This window comes from Crassostrea angulata, chromosome 9 (assembly GCF_025612915.1).
Source record: "Crassostrea angulata isolate pt1a10 chromosome 9, ASM2561291v2, whole genome shotgun sequence".
Taxonomy (NCBI): Eukaryota; Metazoa; Mollusca; class Bivalvia; order Ostreida; family Ostreidae; genus Magallana; species Magallana angulata.
In genome coordinates, this window is record NC_069119.1 from 3212693 (window position 1) to 3237861 (window position 25169).

Genomic DNA, 25169 nt, shown 5'->3' on the forward strand with positions numbered 1-25169 from the left:
ATAATTATAGTACATGTAAATGGATCCATATGTTTAGGAAATGCTATAAATGTAACACAGAGAATTTTGTTATAACACAAAAAGGGGTCATGGCAAAGCCACGAGTAGGTCTTCCGTTGTTGCTGCTGGTTGAAAATATATGTGATATGGTGTCAAACGATTATAATGATGTTAATAATGTTATAATGTTATAAAAACGTGTTGTGATTGAAAGCCTGTATATAAAACGTGTTTTGAAAAAGAAAGGAAGAAAATGTTTTAGGAAAACTATTCGTCGAACACAGTTTGTGTAATCGTTTCAAAAATTCTTTAAAAAACGAGATGTTTAATGGCGAGTTAAAGTTTCAAAGGGTAGCAAGCATTGTTATAAACAGTCTGTATTCATGATTCATGTCAGGAATTGTATTTTTTTTAAAAACCGAACCCGCCTACAAAACACATCACCTTTTCTCTTAGATGACTTCTTTATTTAAATCTTTATAAATTTTGGAAGACTGGAAGACTAGTTTAGAACTGTTACGTGCTGACAAAATTTAGTAATTAGTCAAAATTGATGGCATTTCTGAACTTTTCTACAGGGAAATGTGTGTCGTCTGATATTATTGAATGATACGAGTAGACTTGGACATTCAAAATAAAATATAATCAGCTAAAAAAAAGATAAGCGGGAGAATTTATGCAAAAGCGAGCATATAAATTTTACACCAGATGGTGCTGTTTCATAGAGACACCGCTATGTAACGTGAATCAAATAACATTATTAACAGACATGCATATTACTTCTCTCGACGATAAATAATTATATGCAAAATCCATATATTTATGTCAGTGGGTTGACTAATTAAATTGAAAAAAAAACTTCAATTGCGCTTGCGTAAACGGGAATTCTGGGAAAGAATTAGACAGTCCGTGTTAGAGAAATTCGAAGAAGTTATGAAACTGGTCAGTTTCTAGATCAAACTGCGCATAGATGTATAAAAGGCTATCATGGGTATCGTCTATAGCCACGGTCCGGAATACGTATGTGCAGTCAAACATTGTATGTACATCAATACACCTTTACCTCCTCACTTACAGCCATAGAAATAAGGGTGCAACCTTCATATACACATGCATAGTATTATAGTTCTGGAAACTATTTATCTTGTATTTTAATATATTGGGTATTCATTGTTCACCTAAAATTAGTATTCCACTGGCTGTAGCTAGCCTTGTAAGTAAATTAAGTTGCATTACAACCTCATAATACACAACTTCAATTGAAAGTTGTTTTTTTAAATCAATTTTCATACAATTAGCAATAAATAAAATCCCCAATAACGCACATCTATCTCAATTAAGTGTAACTTTGAGAAGCAAATATATTTTTGGGAGGCAGATAAGTCGCTATTGTATAGTCTGCAAGTCAAGTGAATTATTATGGTCTTTCAAAGAAATAAGAAATCTGTCGACACTTGCAGTACTTTGATGATTTCTATGGCGATCGACTGCATTGCATAGGAATATAATGAAGTCGTATTTCCCAAGAACAAAATTTCCTTTGACTTCAAACTTTTAATTATGATATAATATGAATTATTCTGTTCATAACTATAGAAGTTTAGCGTGTTGAACAGAATAATTTATTAGCCACATTCTCAGGTTACGATTTCACATCTTAAATGTGAAAATGATTGACTTCGAACAATATTCTTATTGTTTATAAAAGCACCCTTCCAACTGTTACTCAATTACATTTGTTCTGAGCTGTGTGCGCTGAAGCGACACAAGATTTTCGGTCGCACGTTGCGATTGAATTAACACAGACTGACCGAATAAACAAACGGGTGGGAAAGTGAAACACGTCGTGGAGAAAATGTTACACATAAGAAGAAGTCACCAAAAATGATTTTCGACAGATCTGTATACTAGTATCTTTTCGCCAATTAAAAAAAAATCCAGCGCAAGCACTTGTCAGCGGGGCGGGATGAGGGGGGGGGGGGGCAGCAATGAGTTCGCTTCCACACTGAAACGAACAACCATTGTGATTAATATGTGACCGATAGAATCTAATCTTAAGTTGTTTAAAACTCATGTGAATATTCTTTAAAATAATCATCAAATGCCCCAATTCAGGACAATTCAGGACATTCTTTTATCGTGCTAGCACCTACCGCAAACATGTAACATGGAACTTTGATTATAATTTGATTTGATTTTTAAACTACCTTGTACGATATCGTATAATTAAATCAATGCTTAATCAACTGTACAAGTAAAATAAATTTATCTTTTCATCTTAAACCTATATAATAGTTGAAAACATAATAAAATATAGTTCTCTCCGTGCAAAATATGAAACATGAACGCGTAATAAGGTACATGTAGAAGAACACGAGCCGACCGCGGATCACTTGTCCACTCGCGCTGGATCTCCTCGGCCATGTGCGAGGGATGATCATCAATATATATTTGTGGGGGGGGGGGGTTAAAACAATTAGATACACAAACCAACCATTAATTTATGTCTGACGATGTTTCCGATGTGGAGTAATATCGTTCATTAATGTTCACTTACACTCAAATGTTTAATTAAATAAATACAAGATGGACAAACTTGTATAACATAAAATTAAAACAATTCTTGTATTTAAGGCTATATAAACTCAAACACGTTCATATTCATCTAAGTGTGTGTCATCTAAGAGTTCGCGGCTAAATAAACTCATATATGAGAGATGCAACTCTCGTGTATTGGATAACCGCTGACCGCCAGGTAGCCCGGCCGTGACCATGGTGACCGATTCTCTCCGCCGCGGGCGAGGGAGAGTTTCGTTAACTTGGCCAAATTGCCGCGAGTGCTGGTCAACACGTATTACTTTTTACACTCATATAATGCAATACTCGAACACAAAAACAGTTTTATGAGATCAATAAAGTCACAAACAACAGTTTTTGCAACGACGCCCATATCGAAAAATTTACCGTTTTAGAGTTATAAAGCAAAACTTTTTAAGGGATCTAGACCCCTCATTTTAGGGGCAAGCCCTCTTTTTAGGTATCAAATGAAAGCTCTTAATATTCTGCACAATTTTTGTTCTATATGTGTCTAGAAAAAATTTACAACTAAATGTTATTGAGCAAAAATATAAGCAAAATTTAACATTTTTTGAAACATAAATTTCGATGTAATTTTTTAAGAAGTATATGTGGGTTAATTAAACATGTAAAACTAGGAGGACAGCGTTCAATATGTCTATATTAAAGATTTGTAAATTAACTACTTGCTACGGATCAACTCGGAGCCTTTGCAGGTACACGAGACCCACTAAAAATATTCAAAGGGGAATAACTCAAAAACGGAAGTAGCGATTTCACAATATTTTGTGCTATATTAAGCTATTGTCATTTCCAAAAAACCCTGAAAATGTGAATACAATCTAATGACAAACAAGCGAGATATTACAGTTTAAAGAAACGTCTAGAAGAAAAAGAAGAAAAAAATAATAATGAAGAATTTCCAACGGAATCAGTACAAGGTCTCCCGTTGGAAACGGAAGACCTTCATAATTGCTCTATCAGTAGTTGGTGTAATCTCATTATAGGGATATACTGTCTCGAATAAAATGTTTTGTTTTCCCATATCTGCCCTCTCAGAATTAAAAACCTTTATTCAATATTAAACATCAGAAATGTGTAACGATTTTATGTTATGTAATGTTGAATCATGCGTACGGCACATGATATCTGTGTTTGCATTGTCGCCTGGCAACCAGCTGAGATTGTCACGTGACCCACAGAGGGTATATAAACGAGTGCGTCGCAGCTGCAGCGTTCTTTTCCCTAGCAGTCTTCATTGAAAAGAGAGAGAGAGAAATTGCAAGACTAAGGTACGGTTTTGGTAGGTGGGTTGCCTTGAGAGAGTGGCTTACCACATTGATATTAAAAGGACCAACCGTGTTTGACCACTAGTTGGTTATTATAGAGGCTGTCCTCTTGGAGGTTAGCCTAGCTTAGTCGTCGCTGATACTCTAGTAGTATTAGGGAAGGGGTACGCCTTTAGTTAGAGGTTGTACACTGTCCGTCCTGCATAAGGCATTAACACAGTGACTGCCTCTACTAAGGGTTTACCTCTTCAGTAGGTTACCCAGCTAGGGCGTGCCGCGGGTATTCACTACCGCCTGAATAAGGCATATAATAGTGTTTACCTCGTGGTATTAATAAAGTTTCAATCCCGGCCGACCAGATTCATTTGTGATTTTACCCTAAGTAAGGGAAGGCCATTTTGTAAATATTTGTAGGCCAATTGTAATCACTAATCATTTTAGAGAGGAAAATTATTATTGTTTGATATTTTTATATTCAACACCCAGACCCTAGAATTGACTAGGTACGGACCCCTCGACACGTTACAAATGTTATACTAAGTCTAGAAATTGCAGTTGTCTTGGTCACATGTTTTTCCCAGTTCTCCTGGTAAACAAACTATAAATAGAGAAATAAAAATTTTCCATCTAAATATTATCTGGCCTAGAAAATCAAACATGTACTGTTCATGTACTGTACTAGTACATTCAATTTAGTTATATTTAAAAGAATCCATTATAGGCGATGAGGAGGGAAGACTTATATTGCCTCATAAAGATTTGATCAATATTATTACATGTAGTTTCTTGTGTTTTTGTGTAAAGGTTTTCAATACTTTTTTGTCCCTTGCTAAAAAATTAGATTCATTTCTGTATTTTTTTTGCTACATTTGAATTTGAATAACTGTCGTCTTTAAACATAAATAGTAGCTCGGCACTGCTAAGAGAAAATAAGTGGGATTTTTGTTGTTAGATTACCATCAATGTCCATTTTCAGTAAAATATCCAAATATAAAACCGATGACGCAGACTCTGTGGTATCTTCTATGAAACATTTTAGATCAATGAAAAATAGTCTTTTTATACGTATTAACATGTAACCTTTTGACCCATTGATATACTGTTCATGGGAAAGAATTGCATTAATACATAAAAGCGATCTCGTTGCAAGCAACGAGAGGTGTTCCGCTTAAAGGTTTTAACATAGAATATCGAAAAAGTTGTTTTTTTTCTATCATTTCTTTTTATTTCCTCGATTTTCTTTAAACCCCCTCCAAGGATTTCAACAGACTTAAAATTATACTGACAAAAAGGTGCTGTTATTATAATTTGTGATTTTCATTCAAATTAAAACGGAAATTAATGAAATCCATCATTTAAATAAATGTAAATCGAAATGCAATTAAGGAAATCTTAAAAAACATTTCGGATTGGAAAATCAGCAGAATTTATTCCCATGTTTGTAAGGGTATAACAAATCTGTATTTATTTATTAATTTTTTTTTTCTTAGTATAAGGGCACATTTGTATAATTATTATACTTTCATGTTAAATACTGAAATTTGATTAATTTAGACACAATTGATAATCCGTTCTATTACCCTCAGCGTTAGCAACACACTTAGCAACGGTAACACAATAAATTGTTACATGTGCGTAAATTATGCGCGTACGGTTCGCCGTGCAATTCACTTCATTTCTATATAAAAGCAATAAAAAATCTCTAAAATTAAGACATTCAGTATAATAAAAAAAATAGTGCCTGTTTGGGAGTATAACAGTTGAAATTGACACCCTCGAAAACCTTTGCCAAACCTCCGCTTCGCGTCGGTTGACAATGTTTTCCTCGGGGTGTCAATTTCAACTGTTGCTCTCCCAAACAGGCACTATTTATATAATGTCATTTCTTACCTTGATTCTATTTTTATGATATTTTGCATTGCAAACACAATTCTTTCATTATATGTTTTAGAGTGAAGCTAAATATCGTTTATGAAATGCAGTGCATACGTTGACTTTCTTTCTTCACATGTGGAATTGGCATACTTACGATCATTTCTATACCAGAAGCGTACTTGTTTTACGTTGTAAACCTTGTCTAGGATTATCTTCAACCACGCTTCAGTCTGGCCAGACCCTGTGTGTGAACATGAACCGTCAGTCATCCACAGTCTGTTTGGATAACCGTCAATGGTCCTGTCGGCGGAAAAGACTCCGTAGTCGGAGATCTGTGTTGCAGTTGTAAGGCCACGAACAACAAGGTTACCTTCAGTAATAAGTGAAAAATAAAATAATTCCATGTGATAGAGTCACGCGAGCGACGTCATTTTATCAACGACATTTTACAATAGTTGTTACATTAGCTGTCACAAAATTCAGCTATTTTCTAAATTGTCGATGATTCTTTATAACAAACCTTAAAGAGATAAACTTGATTAAAAACTACTAAAAAACAATAAAAAGTTCAATATTATTTGACTTAAAACAGTTGAAAAAGAACAAAAAGTTCACTCTCGTTAGAAGCCTTTGATAGGGCAATTAAACTTAAACTTAAATGGGTGCATTGGTTGTTGCAAATATTTTTCTTTATATATATTAGGATTTGACATATATAATTGTATTTAAAGTAAAAATCATTAATAGATTAACTTTCTCCATTGTCACTCCTCCATATTAAGATCTAATAAACTGAGTATACATACGGTAGGCCTGGTTTTTATGAAACAGAAGACAATATACAAGTGCTGCGAAGATACAATGGCAACTGTGCATGATTCCTGTATCTACAAATAAACATTCTTAACAATAGAGGATATTAGGTCGAACAAATAATAAACATAAAAAAGAAATTCCTTGTAAGCAAAAATGCAAATAAACTATAGTGTATATAAATGATTAGGATAAAAATTTACTATGATGGAATGATGGACAATAATAATATTTATTATGTCTCATACTGAATTGAATATTCAAACCATGTTAACATGTACATTGTATTATTTGTTTAAGAAATTGTGTTTAATAATATTCAATGAAGGAAGTATTCATCGAGTCTTTACATAATTTAAACGCACGACATACTAGGGCAATACATGTAAAACGATGTTTCTATGTTTTAAAGCAAAGTTAAACAACGCAAATGAAGGATGACAGACTTTCAAAAAAATTTGAAATTATCCATCATGCTTCAATTAGTGATTTTACATCAAACTCTGTCTTTAGATGCGATAGTATCTGATAGTGCATTGAACCTACTTTTTAAATAAAATCATTCATAATTACGAATCTGGAATATTTTAAATCCAGGGTACAATATTCACGGTCTAGGACAAGGCTTAGCCGAGTCCTTGTCCGTGAATCGTGGCCGCTTCCGTGGAATTTCACTATCCCACACGAGTATATAATGAATGATTATTTTTCTCGCATTAGTTTACATTAAAAAATAATGTATGACAACTTTTTGTTATGACTTTCAACAGATTACTTTCGATTTAACCCTACGCGTGCTTCAAATAGTGCAAGTCAAAATGAGAGAAAACGAAGTTTTTTCAGTAAAAAAAATGATAAATGTAATTAATTATGCAAACAGTTACCTAATGGATAATCTAAATCCATCGTTTTGCATTTTTCTACAGCAGAACATTTTTTACGCTTTTACGCTTTACGGTGTAGTAATACACAGTGTAAGACAGAAAAAGCTCCTACTGCTGTCTCACACTGGACAAATCGATAGCACATCGGTGATAATACGAAAATAAAAATATCATCGGTCATATGTCTTCAATTTCGTTAATTTTATGGTTTACCATTCCATCTTTTCAGCTCAGTTTGTTGCAATATCTTTGTAATTCAAGCACAGATAGTAGGAATCAGTATTATCCCCGGTGTTAATGTTTAGTTTTTCTTTTGGTAACTGTGTAAAAAAGTTATATCTGCCTTGAAGTTGTATTCTTCCTTTTGTCCCGTTAAACAATTTATGAGCTGAATCAAATAGAGAATATCACCCTGTGATCGTGTCCATCAAATCAAAGTTTTTTACGTAACAAAGTTGGGTCAAACTTTGGCCACTAAGCAATTCTAAGAAACAAAAACCTTTTCCTACGCTACCGTTACGTCGAAAAAGTCACGGTTAGATTTCATATTAAATGACTTGTCAAATGCAAACATGAATTGAAGTAAGAAAAAATGTCAACATTTAAATTTCTTATTATGATAATGTAAATTGATTAACACTTAAGTCTATTTTTTATATTTTGTTGAGTCAGAAACTAATAAACTTCATTTAACGATTACCTATGAATTACATTGGTCACATTTTTATTTTAAAGATCATGCATGTACCTCAGGTAGACAAAGGTTGAACTCTATTCTCTTGTCCGTGAAGGAAGGTGTACAAATCAGTCAACAACTCCGGATTGTAAGTGTACAGTAAATATATCATGTCTAAGGAGCTCTTATTTATGTCTGTTCAGGTCAGTCGCATTAGGAAGTAAAATTTGAGGATAGAAAAGGCACAAAACGACACTAAAAACGCATCAGTTCTTCACAGAAACTTTAGTTTACCAAAGGTAAATTAAAACTAATATAACTTACGAATAGAAGATTTAGCCATTATTCAGCGTGCCATTACAATTTACTATCAAAATATCAATCAATCATAACTAGAAACGATCTCGTTGCGAGCAACGAGGAGGTCTTCCTCTCGATTTTTAGAAGGTGATATGACATCATCAACTTTGATATTTGATGATAAAAAAAATATTTGGAAAAAGGAGTTAAGTACAAATGTTTTCCTGTGTCGCTTTTTATGAGTTCCCTTACGTTGAGTTTTAAAATACTTGCATTTTTTTCCAATCCAGTTAGAAAAATTTAAGTTTATAACCTCTAGTCCCTAAAAACCCTAATAATGTAAGCGCATGAGAAAATCATAACATTGTTACGATATATAAACGTATTATTTTGTTTAACAAGTGTTAAGAAATTCTTAAGATATATGGGAAAGAACGTTTTAATGACAAATCCCTTTTCTCCTTATAGTGGCCGTTTAACGAAATTTTGAAGATTGCATATTATTAAGTATATCATTTTGAGAATTATTTTCTTATATACTGCGTTTCAAAATTTTTTTCTTTCTGAGAGATGAGAGATCAGAATTTTAGACTTTTGACCCCTAAAAACCCCTAATTACTCAACACATGATAAAATCATTACATTGCTTGGATATATAACTGTAAGATAAATATGTTTGCCTCTATAACCTTTCACAAAATATTCCTCGGTAAAGAGCTACACATAAAAAACTTTAAAGCCCTTTGGTCCCTTAATTTGAGGGACCAGTCCTTTTTTCTTGATATCAAATGAATGGTCATTTAATTCTCAAAACATTTTCTTCAACAAGTGTTTAGAGATTCGTAACCATTCTTGAGATATATGTGAAAGAACGTTTTATCTCCTTATAAAGACCGTTTAACGAAATTTTGAAGATTGCACATTATTAAGTACATCATTTTTAGCATCTTTTCCTATATACTGCATTTCAAAAATTTATCCTCTCTAAGATATGGGAGATCAGAAGTTTGGACTGTTGACCCCTTAACACCCCTAAATACTCAACACATGATAAAATCATTACATTGCTGACATACTTAACTGTAAGATAAGCATATTTGCTTCAATAACCTTTCACAAAATATCCCTCAGTAAAGGGGTACAGACAAAAGAATTTAGAGCCCTTTGATCCCCTAATTGGAGAAGCAAGCCCCCTTTTTTTATATTAAAGAAAGGTCTTGTAAATATTATTTTTTCCCCATAACATGTAAACTAAATATTTTTCCGAAAAGAGATAAACAAAGAAAACTATGAGAAATTACAACGTTTTTTACTCTCAATTTTTGGGACCAGGCGAGCTTTAACGTCTTTTGAGCATGACAAATATGAATGCCAAGTAGCACATCTACAATCTCTTGTCTACAATCCCTGAAAGTTTGAACTGAATATATTTTACCATTTAGGAGGAGATCCCTGGACAAGCCGACCCTCTAAAAATAGCTTAAACGTCCTTATCTCAAGAACGGAAATGACATCATCAAAATAAAAAAATTCCGTTCATCAAAATAAAAAGAATTGTATATTAAGTTCGGATTAATATCTATTAGATCTGAAAGTTTTAATGAAAATCGGCTGAGCCCACTTCCTCCGAAAAATTGCCTGCACAAATTTTGTAAGAAAAAAAATAATAATAGGGAAAAAGAAACCGATCGTAAACAATAAGCCTTAATAATAACATCGAACAACGTATTAAGAATAGGTAGGGGTCTGGGAACAGTAGATGTTTGGAATGTTATGTTAATGAGGCAACTGACAAAAATGCTCGGCGGATCTAGATTTTGAAAACAATTCTATAATTAAATGATTAACACCCAAAATCATATCTACTTTTTTATGCAAAGTAGTTTTTGTTAAAGAATGTTTTCTAAATAAGTAAAGATATTTTATTTGCAATTTGAAAGGTACATAGCTATTAAACGTTAACATTATTTATAATGTTAATTTTCGCTATCCAAGGTAACATTCTTAATTCAGTTTGGTTTCAAAATTTGTAGGTCAACACACTCCGTCACAGCCAACTGAGACAAATCTGTCCAGACAGACGACATAAGCGCAGTTTAAGAGGCAAGACGCATTTTATATAATAGTAATCATCAAAGGGTTTTTTTTAATGGCTGGTCGGTTGGCGGCTTGTTTCCTTTAGAGATTTGTTGAGAAAACAACGCAAGAGATGATCTGAAGATGAACACGGAAGTAAAATTCACATGGGCCTTTACACGTATTAAAACTTGAATATCTTAAGTCAAAAGACGCCAGAGAAAATTCTTTTAAAAGTACATTCCTTCTATCCTTCACAGATTAGAACCAAAGCTCGCAGTGAGATCTCTTTTCACCTATATAATGTAGGCAATTTTCCACTGTCCACTTTTCGACATTATACTAAAGATATGCTGTTCCATTTACCGTTGTTAAACTTACAAATGATGTGAAATAGCAAACGTGTATGTAAAAACACAACTATATTTACATTTTGTACTACAGACACTTCTCTGATAGTTAGAATATAAACAAATGAAACTTTCCTACGCTTCGCCAAAGACGCCACTGTTGACATGTAAATCATTAAGAAGTGAAATTACAAACGGAAGGCAGTATGTCGTACAACTGAGAGACGCACTGAAGCTTGACACACACAGTGCTTCCTTCACTCAAAACAAAACAAACTCTAAAAATATGTACTAGCCTAATAAAGAAAACTTTTTTACATCATTGCAAATATTTATCATGCAAAAAAAAAAAACCCCAAATAAAACTGTATATTACGTTTTTAAATTTTTTGCGGCGTGACGAAGTGAAAGGAAACTTTCGTTATTCAACCCTTTTAATACAAAGTATAGTTAATAGACAAATATTCCTTGGAATGACGATAACACAATATAGTACAATTTATTACTGTCACTATATGAATAATGGACTCTAGCTAGCCTAACAACAGATAGATTTATTAAGAATTCGGTAACCTTTTTATTTAAGTTTCTTACACGGTCGTCAATGAGGAATTGTTTATTTAGGATGAGATAAGTTAGGATGCTTACTTCTACGTGTACTGAATATATTCATCTGAAACTGCCTTAATATCCTGAGCTCATATGAAAGAGTTAAAACAAAATAACCATGGCAAAATGTTCTTCTTTTAAATAGACCCAATTTTTTTTTGAGTTTGGATTAAACAATGACGTTTTCAGAATTATGTACATAAATTTTTTTCTCACCTATCGATCTCTTCTTGAAAAATGTGCACTCGTTACTTGCAAATTGGTTCGAAGCTCCTATTTTACAGGTGTTTATATCTGTCTTAGTGTATTGAAAAAAATAAAAGAATTTAAAGTTGAATTTAAAATTTAATGCAAATTTATCTGAGTTATATTTATTCGCTAAAGCTTATAAAGAAATTAAAACAGCAAAAAGGAACGACATTTTTTTAAATTGATTTTAATTTTAAATTACAAATCTTTTTTTAAAATTTGATTTTCACATATTCTCATAACAATTTTTTTAACCGCGCACCCTTTTTTGCATTTGTTTTTGATTTTTATAGTTTGCTCTACATTTATAAATGGATGGAATAGTTACTGATTTGAACAATGAACCAATGTAATTTTGACAGTTTTATGTTTTCTAATAAGAATAAAGAAAAACCTTCTTTCCACATGACTAGTCTAGTGGAGAATAAGTATAAACTTCCTGCTTAAAAAAAACCATGGGAATGTAACCTTGTTTACGCCACGACAGGGTAGATGACACATTTAAAAGGCGAAGGCTAATCCCTCCTAAAAACTGTTGACTTATTCAGTAACGCTCTGTTAACTAAGTGTTTGGTCACTACGATTGATTCAGCTATTCGTAAAATCTTCCTGGTTAAAACTTGCCTCGACGAAACAGTATTGATTTTACTCCAGAAGCTGCATGGTCTCGACTTTGGTCAATTTGTTTTTCTTGTTTGATGTTAACAGTGCTTTAGTAATGCATTTCTAGTGATCAATCTAATTCTTAGAGTGTCTGTCTTAGAGTTATAGGCAAAATGCAGAGTTTACAATTCTTTGTATTGTAATTGAGGCTTGTACCATGTTTATGTTCACATTGGTTTAATAAATAAAAAATAGAAAAAAATACTTTTAATACTTATTGTTCCATCAAATAACATTGTTCCAAACTAAATTTGAGAGCTTTTCTCATTCATTTTAGGTCTGAAACTGGAATTGTTCAGTCAACATTCAAAATGTAAACAAAACAAGACCTGGCCTTTTCGCATAACAAAATACTGTGAGCTCTATATCTCACTCGACAACTGACCCTGGCATTTTGCGTCGATATACTATGTATATGTCATGATACATTGTATTTATTAATTTGAGCTAACTAATGCACTAAATCCATTTTAATTAATGTAAGTTAACCAGTAATGCAATTCCTTAAAAGTTTTATAGTTTAGGAATAATGGTCGATATTTCCCCAAAAGATAATTATGCTTATGTGCATTTTACATTACCAAGGATTTTTCTTATACATGTACACCTTAAATTAACGACAATCAATATTCTGTGTCCAAATTGTGATGAATTGTATAAATTAAAGGGTGAAACATGCTTTGGGTCCTATAAAAATGGATTCAAAGATTAATAGCTACTCGTTATTTTTGTTTTTAAAAAAATTAGACACCTCTCTTTATCATCACTATGAGCCAGAAAGTTAAGTGTTCCCTTTCTCTTTTAGGACGAAACATCCTTCAGTTGAAACTACGTAATATTTTAAATCTTAACCTTGTTTAATTTCTACTAATGGATGAGGAAGTGAGTACTTGGTGTTTTGTATTTCTGTACCGTGTACGTCCTCCCGTGTGACGCTGGTTTTAGGATATACAAAAATGAAAAAAAAATGGTTCAACATATTAAGCATTCTATTATATTATTGTGTTAATTCCCGCGCTTGCGCGGGGTATCCTTTAGTGCTTAATAGTTAATCAGACTAAATATTTTTTCTATTATGTAAATCAAGTCAACCTTTTCAATTTGTATCAACATCTTCATAATTCAAGCATAGGTACGGATAAGTATTTTTTCCTGGTTTTAATGTTTAGTTTTTCCCCTTTTTGTCGCGTTTAACAAATAATGAGCTTAATGAAATAAAAATATCCCCTGTGATCGTGTCCATCATATCAAAGCTTTTTACGTAACAAGGTCAGGTCAAACTGTAGCCACTTACCAATTCTAAGAAATCTTTTCCTACGCAACCGTTACGTCACAAGAAACTCGCGGTTAGCTTTTTTATCAAATGAACTAGTGAGCCAAAAAATATCAACTCTAAAATTTCTTATTTTGATGATATAAATTGATGAACACTTAAGTCTATATTTTGATATTTTGTTGAGTCGGAAACTTATCAACTTTTTTAAGCAATCCTTCCTGCATGAGATGTAGACGATGACCATATGAATAAAACTGGTCACGCTTTTATTTCTACAAGTCATGCATGTACCTAAGATACACACAAGTTTGAACTCTGTTCTCTAGTCCGTAGAGGGAGGTGTACAAATCAGTCGACTTTGGATTTTAAGGGTAAATTAAATAAATTATGCCTATAAGGCTCTAATTCATGTCTATCGAAGTCAATCGCATTCAGAAGTAAAATTTGAGGAAAGAAAAGGCATAAAACGTCACCGAAAACGCATCAGTTCTTACATTTATTTACCAAAGGTAAAAACCAACTACTATTACTCACATATAGCAGAATCAGCCGTATTTAAAGTGTAGCTACTCAGCGCACTATTACAACTTTCTATTAAAATAATATTCATCATAATAATAACGTCTAACAAAGTATTAATAATAGGCGCAGAGTGGGGTGGGGGGTGGGTGGGTAGAATAATGTACATGTTTGGAATGTTATGTTAATGAGGCAACTGAGAAAATATGCTCGGCGGATCTAGATTTTGAAAATAATTTTATGATTAAATGATAATCGCCCAAAATCATATCTACTTTTTCATGCAATGTAGTTTTTGTTCAAGAATGTTCTCTAAATAAGTAAAAAAATTTTTTTTGGCATTTCGAAAGTTACAAGAAACATTATATAGCTATTAAACGTTTACATTATTTATAATGTTAATTTACGCTATCCAAGGTAACATTCTTAATTCAGGTAAGTCATCAAAATTTGTAGGTCAATACACTCCGTCACAGCCAACTGAGACAAATCCGTCCAGACAGACGATATCAACATTTCGACTGAGCGTAGTTAAAGGGGCAAGAGATATCTTATATAAAAATAATCATCAAAAGGGATTATTCTTTTAATGGTTGGTCGGTTGGAGTCTTGTTTCCTTTAGAGATTTGTTGAGAAAATAACGCAAGAGATGATCTGAAGATGAACACGGAAGTAAAATTCTCATGAGCCTTTACACGTTTTAAAACTTGAATATCTTAAGTCAAAAGACGCCAGAGAAAATTCTTTTAAAATTGTCAACAAAATAATACATTCCTTCTATCCTTCACAGATTAGAACCAGAGCTCGCAGTGAGACCTATTTTCACCTATATAATGTAGGTAATGGTCCACTGTCCGATTTTCGACAATAATAATAAAGATATGCTGTTCCATTTAATGTTGTTAAACTTACAAATGATGTGAAATAGCAAACCGTGTTTGTAAAAACACAACTACATTAACATTTTGTACTAGAAACACCACTCTAATTGTTAAATTACAAACAAATGAAACTTACCTACACTTGGCAAGAAACACGACTGTTGACATGTGAATCATTAAAGGAGAAGTGAAATTACAAACGGAAGGTCAACTGAGAGACGCACTGAAGCGAGACACCCGGTGTTTTCATCACTTAAAACTCAGCACTACGTATATGTACAAAACTAACGGAGAATACCTTTATAAATCATTGCAAGTGTTTATCACGTTAAAAAAGCAAGGTAACTGTATAATGCATTTATTTCTAGGTGAGGCAAGGTATCAGATTTTTTTCGTCTTTCTCCTTTTTCATTACAAAGTATTAGTTTAAAAATGTTAAAACGCCAATTAATACAATTTAAAAAAACATGAAAAAAAGTAAAACATACATTTGGTCTAAAAAGAATTTAGATAATGATGGGTTGATTAAATTGACTCTAGCTAGCCTTACAATTTATCAAATTAAAAAATCTTGTTACATTTTGTTATTTAATTTTCTGATACAGTCTTCGATGAGGAAGGGTTTTATTCAGGATCAAATAAATTTACATACTTCAACGTGTGGTAAAAAAATTTGGGGCTTAAACTGGCCTGACTCTACCGAGCTCATATGAAGGGATTTTAAAAAAAAAAGAATAACGAAGTCAAAAATTTTTCTTCCGGTAAAATAGACCAGGTTCAATTTTTGTTTGGATAATTCAACAAAATTCTAAGAATTTATGTACATAAATTTATTTCTTACTTATGATACCCTGCTTGAAAAATCTACTCTCATCACTGGCAAAATGGTTAAAAACTAATAAATTTTGAAATTATAGTCTTTTTAGATATGTTTGAGAAAGAATAAAAAAAAAATCAAAATTAAATTAAAATTTAAAGTAAAATTTTAGAAATCATTTCTGCAAAATGAATGATATTGTGTAACCTAATTGATGTTAATATAACGTACACATTTGTTTTCAAAATTTCCCTTTTTACCTACATTCTTAACATTTGTTAATTTTAGGCTCACGTCTTTTTTTTTATTTTACACGTCATGTGATGTTGACTGTTTTTTGGTTTAAATGAGATACGAGAAAATTTGTTTTCTAAAGGCTGCCTTGGTAGAAAACTAATATACTTCCTGCTTCAAAAGGACGTGGGAACATATCCCTTTATCCCTTTAAGGAGACCTAAAGAATGACACATTTAATAGGCAAAGGGTAATCCCTCTTACAAACTGTTTGTTTATCTCGATTTAGATGTTCATTATACTCAGCACTCTGTTTCACTAAGTGTTTAGTCACACTGATCGACTCGGACATTCCGACAGCCTTCTTATTGAGTTTGATTTGATTTTTATGTTAATTTCCTGAAATTTGTAGTTTAAACGCCACGTATAAGTATTAATTGAATTGATATTCTGTATATAAAAAAAATATTCGCATGATTTTCTTAAATAGCTTTCACAAGAAGATAAAAATTACGTCTTTCTCGGGAAAAGTGATGAAAAGAAATGCAAACATATTGGAAAAATTAAGAATGCAGCTGAGTTTTTCTTATATGTGACACAATTTCCGCGTAAACCTATATTATAGTCGGTTTTTGAATACTGATTAGTGTAGCACGGGACAAACCAATCTAAAACGTGTATGTTGTTTTCATTTCTCACATGAACTGATTTAAAATGAATTGATATTAGGAAACTAGTTTATGTAATACAATTTCTTCAAAGTTTTAGACTTTAGATAAATTAAGTAAGTATTTCTCTTAAAAGATAAATAAATTAATGTGCATTTTATAGTACCACGGATTCTGTTATAATACATGCCAATCTTAAAAGATTGTCATACAACATTTTGTGTCCAAATTGAATTGATTGTTTAGATTAAAGGAGAGACCATGCTTTGGGTCCTATTTACTGTTCGAAGATGAATAATTACTTGTTATATATTTTCTTCATAAATTGAGAAAGTTATTTTTATTATCACACTAAAGCAGAAAAGTAGTTAGTATCTCTTTCCTCCTTAGGTCAGGGCATCCTTTCTACGTTGTCTGTTTTTAACACAACGCTGTTAAGTTTTCAACTAGGAGGAAGGAAGTGAGTATATTTATGTTTTCTCATGCTGCACAACCCCACCGCAGCTCGGTTTTTGCTGTCTGATAAATGAACTCAACACTTGTGCATGATGAAATGTGTCATTTATTAAAAATGACGAAAGTAAAGAAAAATATAAACAACATAGTAGGGGATCAGACCCAAAGCTGTTCACACAAAATGTTAAATAACTTATCAATAAGCTGATCCCCTTGAAATACAGAAAAACAATATTTTGTTCAAAATTATATACAATATATACAAAACCAGCAAAAAGATGGCACCTCAAAAATAAAATATGCCATATGCAAAAGAACAATATTTTGTACATGCATGCAACTTTCGAATATTGGAGTGGTGAAACGGGGATGGTGGTGGTTGATCAAAACATTACTCGTGCTAACACTATCAGAGATGAAGACAGAATGACCCTAATCTCACCGGTCAGATACTGACCGCATCAAACCACGTTACCGTATCGCTTAATTTGATTTGCTATTAAATTAAATTTGGGGAGAATTTCACCATTGGATTTTTATCAATTACATGATAGGTCACTTGGAGCTTTTTAGACTAAGAATTTGGGCTAAAAATAGACATGGACAGTGACCACTGCAGGGAAATTACATAATATGGCCAACGACCACTACAAGGCCTGGGAAAGAAATGCAACTTATCTAATCAAACATATACATGAAAAATACAATAAATAAGCAAATAAAATTATAGCATTCAACACATAAATACAATTATTAACATAATTGTTGTTTTATGTTTTCTCATGCTGCACAACCCCACCGCAGCTCGGTTTTTGCTGTCTGATAAATGAACTCAACACTTGTGCATGATGAAATATGTCATTTATTAAAAATGACGAAAGTAAAGAAAAATATAAACAACATAGTAGGGGATCAGACCCAAAGCTGTTCACACAAAATGTTAAATAACTTATCAATATGCTGATCCCCTTAAAATACAGAAAAACAATATTTTGTTCAAAATTATATACAATATATACAAAACCAGCAAAAAGATGGCACCTTAAAAAATAAAATATGCCACCAAATGTGAATTGCATAATGACAATTGGCAATTCCATTGTGCCATCCAAGGTGAGTTGTGCCCTTGTTGATGCTGATGTGAACACAAATCTAAAACGTGTATGTTGTTTTCATTTCTCACATGAACTGATTTAAAATGAACTGATATTAGGAAACTAGTATATGTAATACAATTTCTTCAAAGTTTTAGACTTTAGATAAATTAAGTAAGTATTTCTCTTAAAAGATAAATAAATTAATGTGCATTTTATAGTACCACGGATTCTGTTATAATACATGCCAATCTTAAAAGATTGTCATACAACATTTTGTGTCCAAATTGAATTGATTGTTTAGATTAAAGGAGAGACCATGCTTTGGGTCCTATTTACTGTTCGAAGATGAATAATTACTTGTTATATATTTTCTTCATAAATTGAGAAAGTTATTTTTATTATCACTCTAAAGCAGAAAAGTAGTTAGTATCTCTTTCCTCCTTAGGTCAGGGCATCCTTTCTACGTTGTCTGTTTTTAACACAACGCTGTTAAGTTTTCAACTAGGAGGAAGGAAGTGAGTATATTGGTATTTGTGTACTAATTCACCGTATGTGTGTACGCCTTTCCGACCAACAGGTCACTTATAAAGACATTCATTGACATCCTCTGAGTGTTTAGCTCTTCCGTTTTTACAAAATATGACCCTGTTCATACAGCCACTAACAAAAAGGTATCCATTTCAAATTAAACTTGCAGCAGAAAATTCAACACATTAGAAGTTGATAAGAACAAAGAGGGATCAATTATCTTTCAATTGTAATACGACCGTCATCCTAAAAATATATTCGTTGATACTGTTGTTTAATACTATTTCTAAATGAATTGCTATCAATAGTTAAATTCTAACGCATTTGAACAACTTAGGAATTAGAGGATTTTGAAAAATATTCAACATTCTAAAAATATACTAAGATACTCTACATTTATAATCATGGGAAATTCCGATTCTTGGCATCATTTTCATATAGATTGTCTTTTATGAAACAACCTAAAATTAAATGTATTCTGTATCGCAAGTGATAATCTGCACGTAACATATTTTGTTCTTCTGTGCAAATTCAAAAGTCAAATATGTGTTTATGTGGACTCTTTGTGTACAAAAACTGTATGTTTTTTAATTTTCCTTTTTAAATTTTCAGTAATTTACATCATGTCTTCAAAGTCACCATAGTTTCATTGTTTTAGAAACTGTAAATCGAATTATGCTTCTTTTTAAACAAAGACGTGGGAATTTATTTCCTGTATGCCCCGAGAAGCTAAATAAAGATTAAATTTACATTCTTAAATGGAGGTTAATTTCTTTTATAACACTATCTAACTGACAAAGCCTTAACAATCAGAAATACGCAGTATCACTATAAAAGTGCTTGGATCAATACATTGTCTGATTTACATAACCTAAACGTTCAGTAACTATCTGTATCAATGGCTAGGTGTTTGGATCTATACTTTCTGATTGACAGAACCGTAGCTTTCAGTAGCTCTCTGTATCCCTGACAAAGTACCTAGACATAATTTTACGCACTATTACTTATTAGGGTTATTGTTGACTGTTTACAGAAATTTGTGGGGTCGGTAAAGTCCATAGAGGGCGAGGCGGAGCAGTCAGTTATAAACCTTGTAAGTGTTTTGTTTTGTTAAGGACCTAAAGTTTGATAATTAGACATCAAAATAATATGTATAACAATTAAATTCATCGGCTAATTCTCTAACTTTTTACCTTTCTCGTCAGTTGTATGTGCAAACCTAGATGCCATTGTAGGATCGTTTTATTACGTCACGGGCAAAGGGGGGGGGGGTCACTCCAAACATTTTGGGGCTTAAAAATTAAAGGTATGGTTGAACGTTTGTGTAAAAATCAGCTCATATAACGTTACGTCCGCCATGTTGCTGTATAAATTTTGACGCCCGCCGTGTAAAGATTTTCTAAGGCAATCACATGAAACGTTTCATCCAATGACGTCGAGACATTATAGCCCGGGGCAAAACAAAGAAGGTTCAGTAGGTCTCAGTGCTTGTACATACACTGTTTGATTGTAAATAGTTCCTGGTCATTTTTTCATTATCCTTTGTTGTTAAAAATTGGTGTCTGATTTTTTCCTTTGCACTCTGATAGTATCTATTACCTGATGAATTATATGTATCACTATTTTTATGCACCAATAAAAACGAGTGAATTGCTATTCTGAATATTTTCTCTGCGTTTATTTGATATGATGAAAATAATTCAGCAAGAAGGAATCTGTAAATAAGACGCAATTATCAAAATATCATTTCTACATTACAGTGGTACTCGTTGAAATGCGTCTCAAAGGATAACTAATGACACGATTTGCCTTTATAGATGTGTCTCTGGTGTGAAATAAAAGAAAAGATACTTGATTTGTACATAAACGTGTTCCAAGATGATTAGGTACTTTTTATATTATTTATATTTCTTTTTAACTACTCTAAATCATCTTCTAGGATTGTTTAAGTTTCCTTTCATATCGATGAAGATGACATCATTTTTACAATGAAGTTGTTTTCCACCAGCTTTGTTTGAGCGATAGAGGGAGTGCATGCTTATTTTGTGTATTTGCATCATGTATAGGTAGACTCTTTTCCGCAGGATTCATTTGAATTGTTTTAGTCACTCCTTTCCGCAGGATTCATTGGAACTGTATGTCATTTTCAAGACAAGCCACAAAAAAGGAATATGTTTTACATTATGATATATATATTGCATCACAGTCTACTTCACCCCATTGACTTGCCCAACCCTTAAATAGTCATTAACTATTGAAAAGCACTTGATCAGTTATATCTGTAATAGATAAAATGATAAACAGTTTTAATTTTACTTTGTTTCTTGTTGTTATTTGGATTCTTTGAATTAATAACAAAATGAAGTGGCTGGAAATCTAACAAAGTCTGATTATTTTTTGATAAAATTGATAGTAAAGTTTAAACATTTATATCCATTTACCTAAGCATGTAAGAAACAAAAACTAATAAGTTTAATGATCGCCGTATTCACTGAAATGTTGAGAAAATATACACGAAACAGATGCCTCATCGCGGGAATTGAGATTTTTTCTGTGTCGTATATATTAGAACAATTACGTGTACCATGATTAAAAGCTTAAGAACAATTTATTCAAATCATGAAGCAAGGTTCCCTCAAAATTCCCTAAAAACTCAATCAAATTTTAATTTCAAGAAATTAATAAAAACAGAACGATGGCGGAAGCTTAAGTTGAAAGGTTAAGATTTCTCCTGTAAACTTTCAAAAAAATCGTTTACAAAATTTAAAAGACTTAGTTGTCTAAATTGCTTATAATTTCACATTTGAATTAACACAAGTACATGTACTAGTATTAGAAATTATGAAATATCGTCTTATCAAGATTGAAATACACAGTCTCAAATTATCATATCTTTCATAATCAAAATACACCTTTAAGGAGGTTGGCAACTGAAATTAAGGTAATTTCAATAATCTGGAAACCACTTGGATATATAGATGAGACCTATTATGTTCATTTTTTTAATCTGTAACCCATCCCTTGTGCCAATTTTCAAAAATATTGAGCCCCAAACCGAAATGATATTCTTCTTGCAATGTTTGCTAAAACGGGACATAGAAATTCGTAATTTGAAGAAATCAAACAAATATTTATAGTTTGAACTATTATTTAGTTATGGTTTTAATATAGTATGAAGTTGAACACAAGTAGTGACTCTAAAAGTAAAGTCTACGTCAAAGTTTAAAAATTCTTCCTTCACTGGTGGCTTCTACTGCCAATACATAATGAACACAACAACAAGTGTTACAAAATTTGAGAGTAATCAATTTATAACGCAAATAAACGAAATTATAGTTATGTCATCTTTCCAAAACTTGGCATACAGTCAAATAGACATACATTTAATGTCTCATTTAAAAGTAAAACAAGTAGGGGTCACATCTCAAAAATATGAGAAATAGCACGAAATATGCTAAATTTTTGCCAAAATTGAAAAATATTTTTCTTAACTTATATGAAATATAGGATAAATATGCCAAAAGTATCGATAGAAATATCAAAATATTGTTTAGATATGTTTTTTAGAACATCATGAATATATCGTAATACACAAACTATCTAGAAGTTTGGTCTGCGCTATAAAATTAGGAAGCTTAAGAAACAGTCCTCTTAAACTAATGGATTACGAAAATTGTCCATTTCCTTCTTGAAAACTTCCGGCACAAAATATAGTCCCTTACTAAACTCGGTACAAATGTATTTAAAAAAAACCCAGTTTTATTCAATATAGTTTATTTGGCATTGTGAAATATAAATATACTACTATAATTAATATGTGATGCAGAATTTTCAGACTAGAGGTGACCTGAAATGGCTACCCAAAACCTAAGGAGCGAACTTCTTTAACCTTAAAACCAAACCAACTTGAAAAGATATTATACAATGTGTTCAGAGGAAGATTTTCATATTTTAATGATTTTATAAAAAAAAAAAAAGTAGTCGATTATAAATCAATTAAATGTTAAAAAGTAATTAATTACAATCGATTACAAGGTAAAAATGAGTGTTATCGAGGAATAATAGTAATCGATTATACAAAATAACCCTATTATTGATCGATTGCATTGTTAAGAATACGTACCTATGCCTGTTTGGTGTATTTTCGCCATTATAAAAATTTAAGCAAGGTATGATTTATTTTATTCACATTAAAAAGCTGTTATTTTTATCACGAATTCACAAAAAACAAAATACACAATACATTCTGTATATGTACAGTTGAACTGCAATACCAAAAATTTAAATTGTGATGATCATAGAAAAAATTAGTCGAACAATATGAGTACCCTGTATGCAACATTATGTTGTTAAATGACTGTTTGACAGTTGGTATTTTTGGCATTGATTATCAAAAATTAAAGTAATATGAACATCTCTAATATGTGAACAATTGATCAGCCAAAAATAAGAAAAAACCTATCATGATAACAGTAATTTAGTTATAAAAATATAATTAGTTACAAATATCCACCAATAGACCTGTGAGTTTTGAATGAGATTCCGCTTTTAATTATCTCTGAAACTCTTAAAATTCTTTATAATCTAATATCCATACACAACTATCTTGAATATATATATATATATATATATATATATATATATATATATATATATATATATATATATATATAAAACTTAAATATGACGTCATTCAAAGACTTGAAGACGCCGTTAAACTATTATGACGTCATAACAAACGTTACCATGTTAGTATTGTAAAACATCTGAAGAAAATGAAAGATGTTTTACTCGATCTTTGTGTTTTCATTTATTTAAGTTTTATATATATTTCACCGACCACTGAGGTTTTTCTTGGATTTATCTATATATATATATATTACTTACGATCAATCAGATGATTGTCAACACAGATACTCTTGTGCAACATTGTTAAGTGCTTACTACATTCACATGAATACCAAATATGACGTCGCAATGAAAAAAACCCTCTCTCTCTTTCTCTCTCTCTTTCTCTCTCTCTCTCTCTACATATATATAATGAATAGGCATTTTATTTTAATTCATGTATGTCTCGTTTTTTAATTTCCTTATAATTTCAAAGTATCATACTCTTCTGTTGATCTTTCACCTTTGTTTATCACTTCGTACATTGGTCTAAAATATACATGAAAAATATATTTAAAAAAAAAACCTGAAAATTTCAATTTATCAATTTAAAAAACGGAATAATTCTTCAAATGTTTGAAAAAGAGAAACAGCTAGGTATGTTTTTAAAATTCTACTTGGCATTGGTATAAAAAACATACTGGTCCGTGTGATTGTTGGACAAGGTATCATACTCTTCTGTTGACCTTTCACCTTGGTTTAACACTTCGTACATTGGTCTAGAATATATATGAACAAATATTTTAAAAAAACTCGAAAATTTTAATTTTAAAACGGATTTATTCTTAAATTGTTTAAGAAAGGAAAAGAATTCAAGTATGTTTTTAAAATTCTATTCGGCATTGGTACAAACTAACAGATTAAACATACCGGTCCGTGAGATTGTTAGACAGTTTTCGTCTTTCTGCTGAACTCGAAAAACCGTCCTGATTCTCGTATGTTCCGCTTTAAGATAACAAAAATGAAGAAATATGATAACAGCTGCAATAATAGTATTGCTCAGTGAGATAATCATCACCTTTATAACATGAATTTAAAATTAAACTGCATTAAACAACCTTGTTTCCGGGTGTTGGGGCATCTCTTGTTCAAGATCTGAAGAACATATTACGATCATTACCAAATTTTAAAAGCACAGTATATAAAAAAAGTATATCTCTCAGTTAATTGTCTAGACAACAACCGGACAAGGGAAATAAACCGTCAACTCTCTTGAGAAGAAAAGTCATACCATAACTCATTGAAAGCCGGAGAATCGTTGCACAGTCGGTAAAAGAAAGATTGATTCTGAGCAAAAAGCGTGTTGGAAGGAATCAATGATTTTTTACTATGAAATGTTACATCTTCCCTAAATATACGAAATTTATATTTTTTCTACACAATATACATATTTGAACTTTAAAAAAATAATGTAAAATGGCTGGCCTTTTTTATCAGCATGCGCAGATTTTTTTCCGGTGAAGTGAGTCTTTTTATGTCGTATCCTAAAAAAAAATTCTTTAAAAAATTACTGTACAATTATCTGTTCTCATTAATTGCACACATGAGGGAAAATATGCTGTCTTATTTTGATGGTGTTGGCCATGCTTTGTAATTTAAAGATTATGATGGCAAATAATATAAAATTTCTACATATCATATTTTTCCCCGATGTGAACAAAAGA

General features: G+C 31.7%; 1 protein-coding gene across 1 annotated transcript in view; it reads right to left on the reverse strand.

Annotated features, from left to right (window-relative positions):
- Positions 1-15302, reverse strand: part of LOC128162514 (receptor-type tyrosine-protein phosphatase alpha-like) — a 30247-nt gene extending 14945 nt beyond the window's left edge. The window contains exons 1-3 of the mRNA XM_052825742.1: positions 15174-15302; positions 6548-6628; positions 5896-6111 (exon numbers count right to left, since the gene is read on the reverse strand). Coding sequence (XP_052681702.1) covers positions 5896-6111; positions 6548-6617 — 286 coding nt within the window. The 5' untranslated portion in view covers positions 6618-6628; positions 15174-15302. The remainder of the gene's footprint in view (positions 1-5895; positions 6112-6547; positions 6629-15173) is intronic.
- Positions 15303-25169: the final 9867 nt, after the last annotated feature.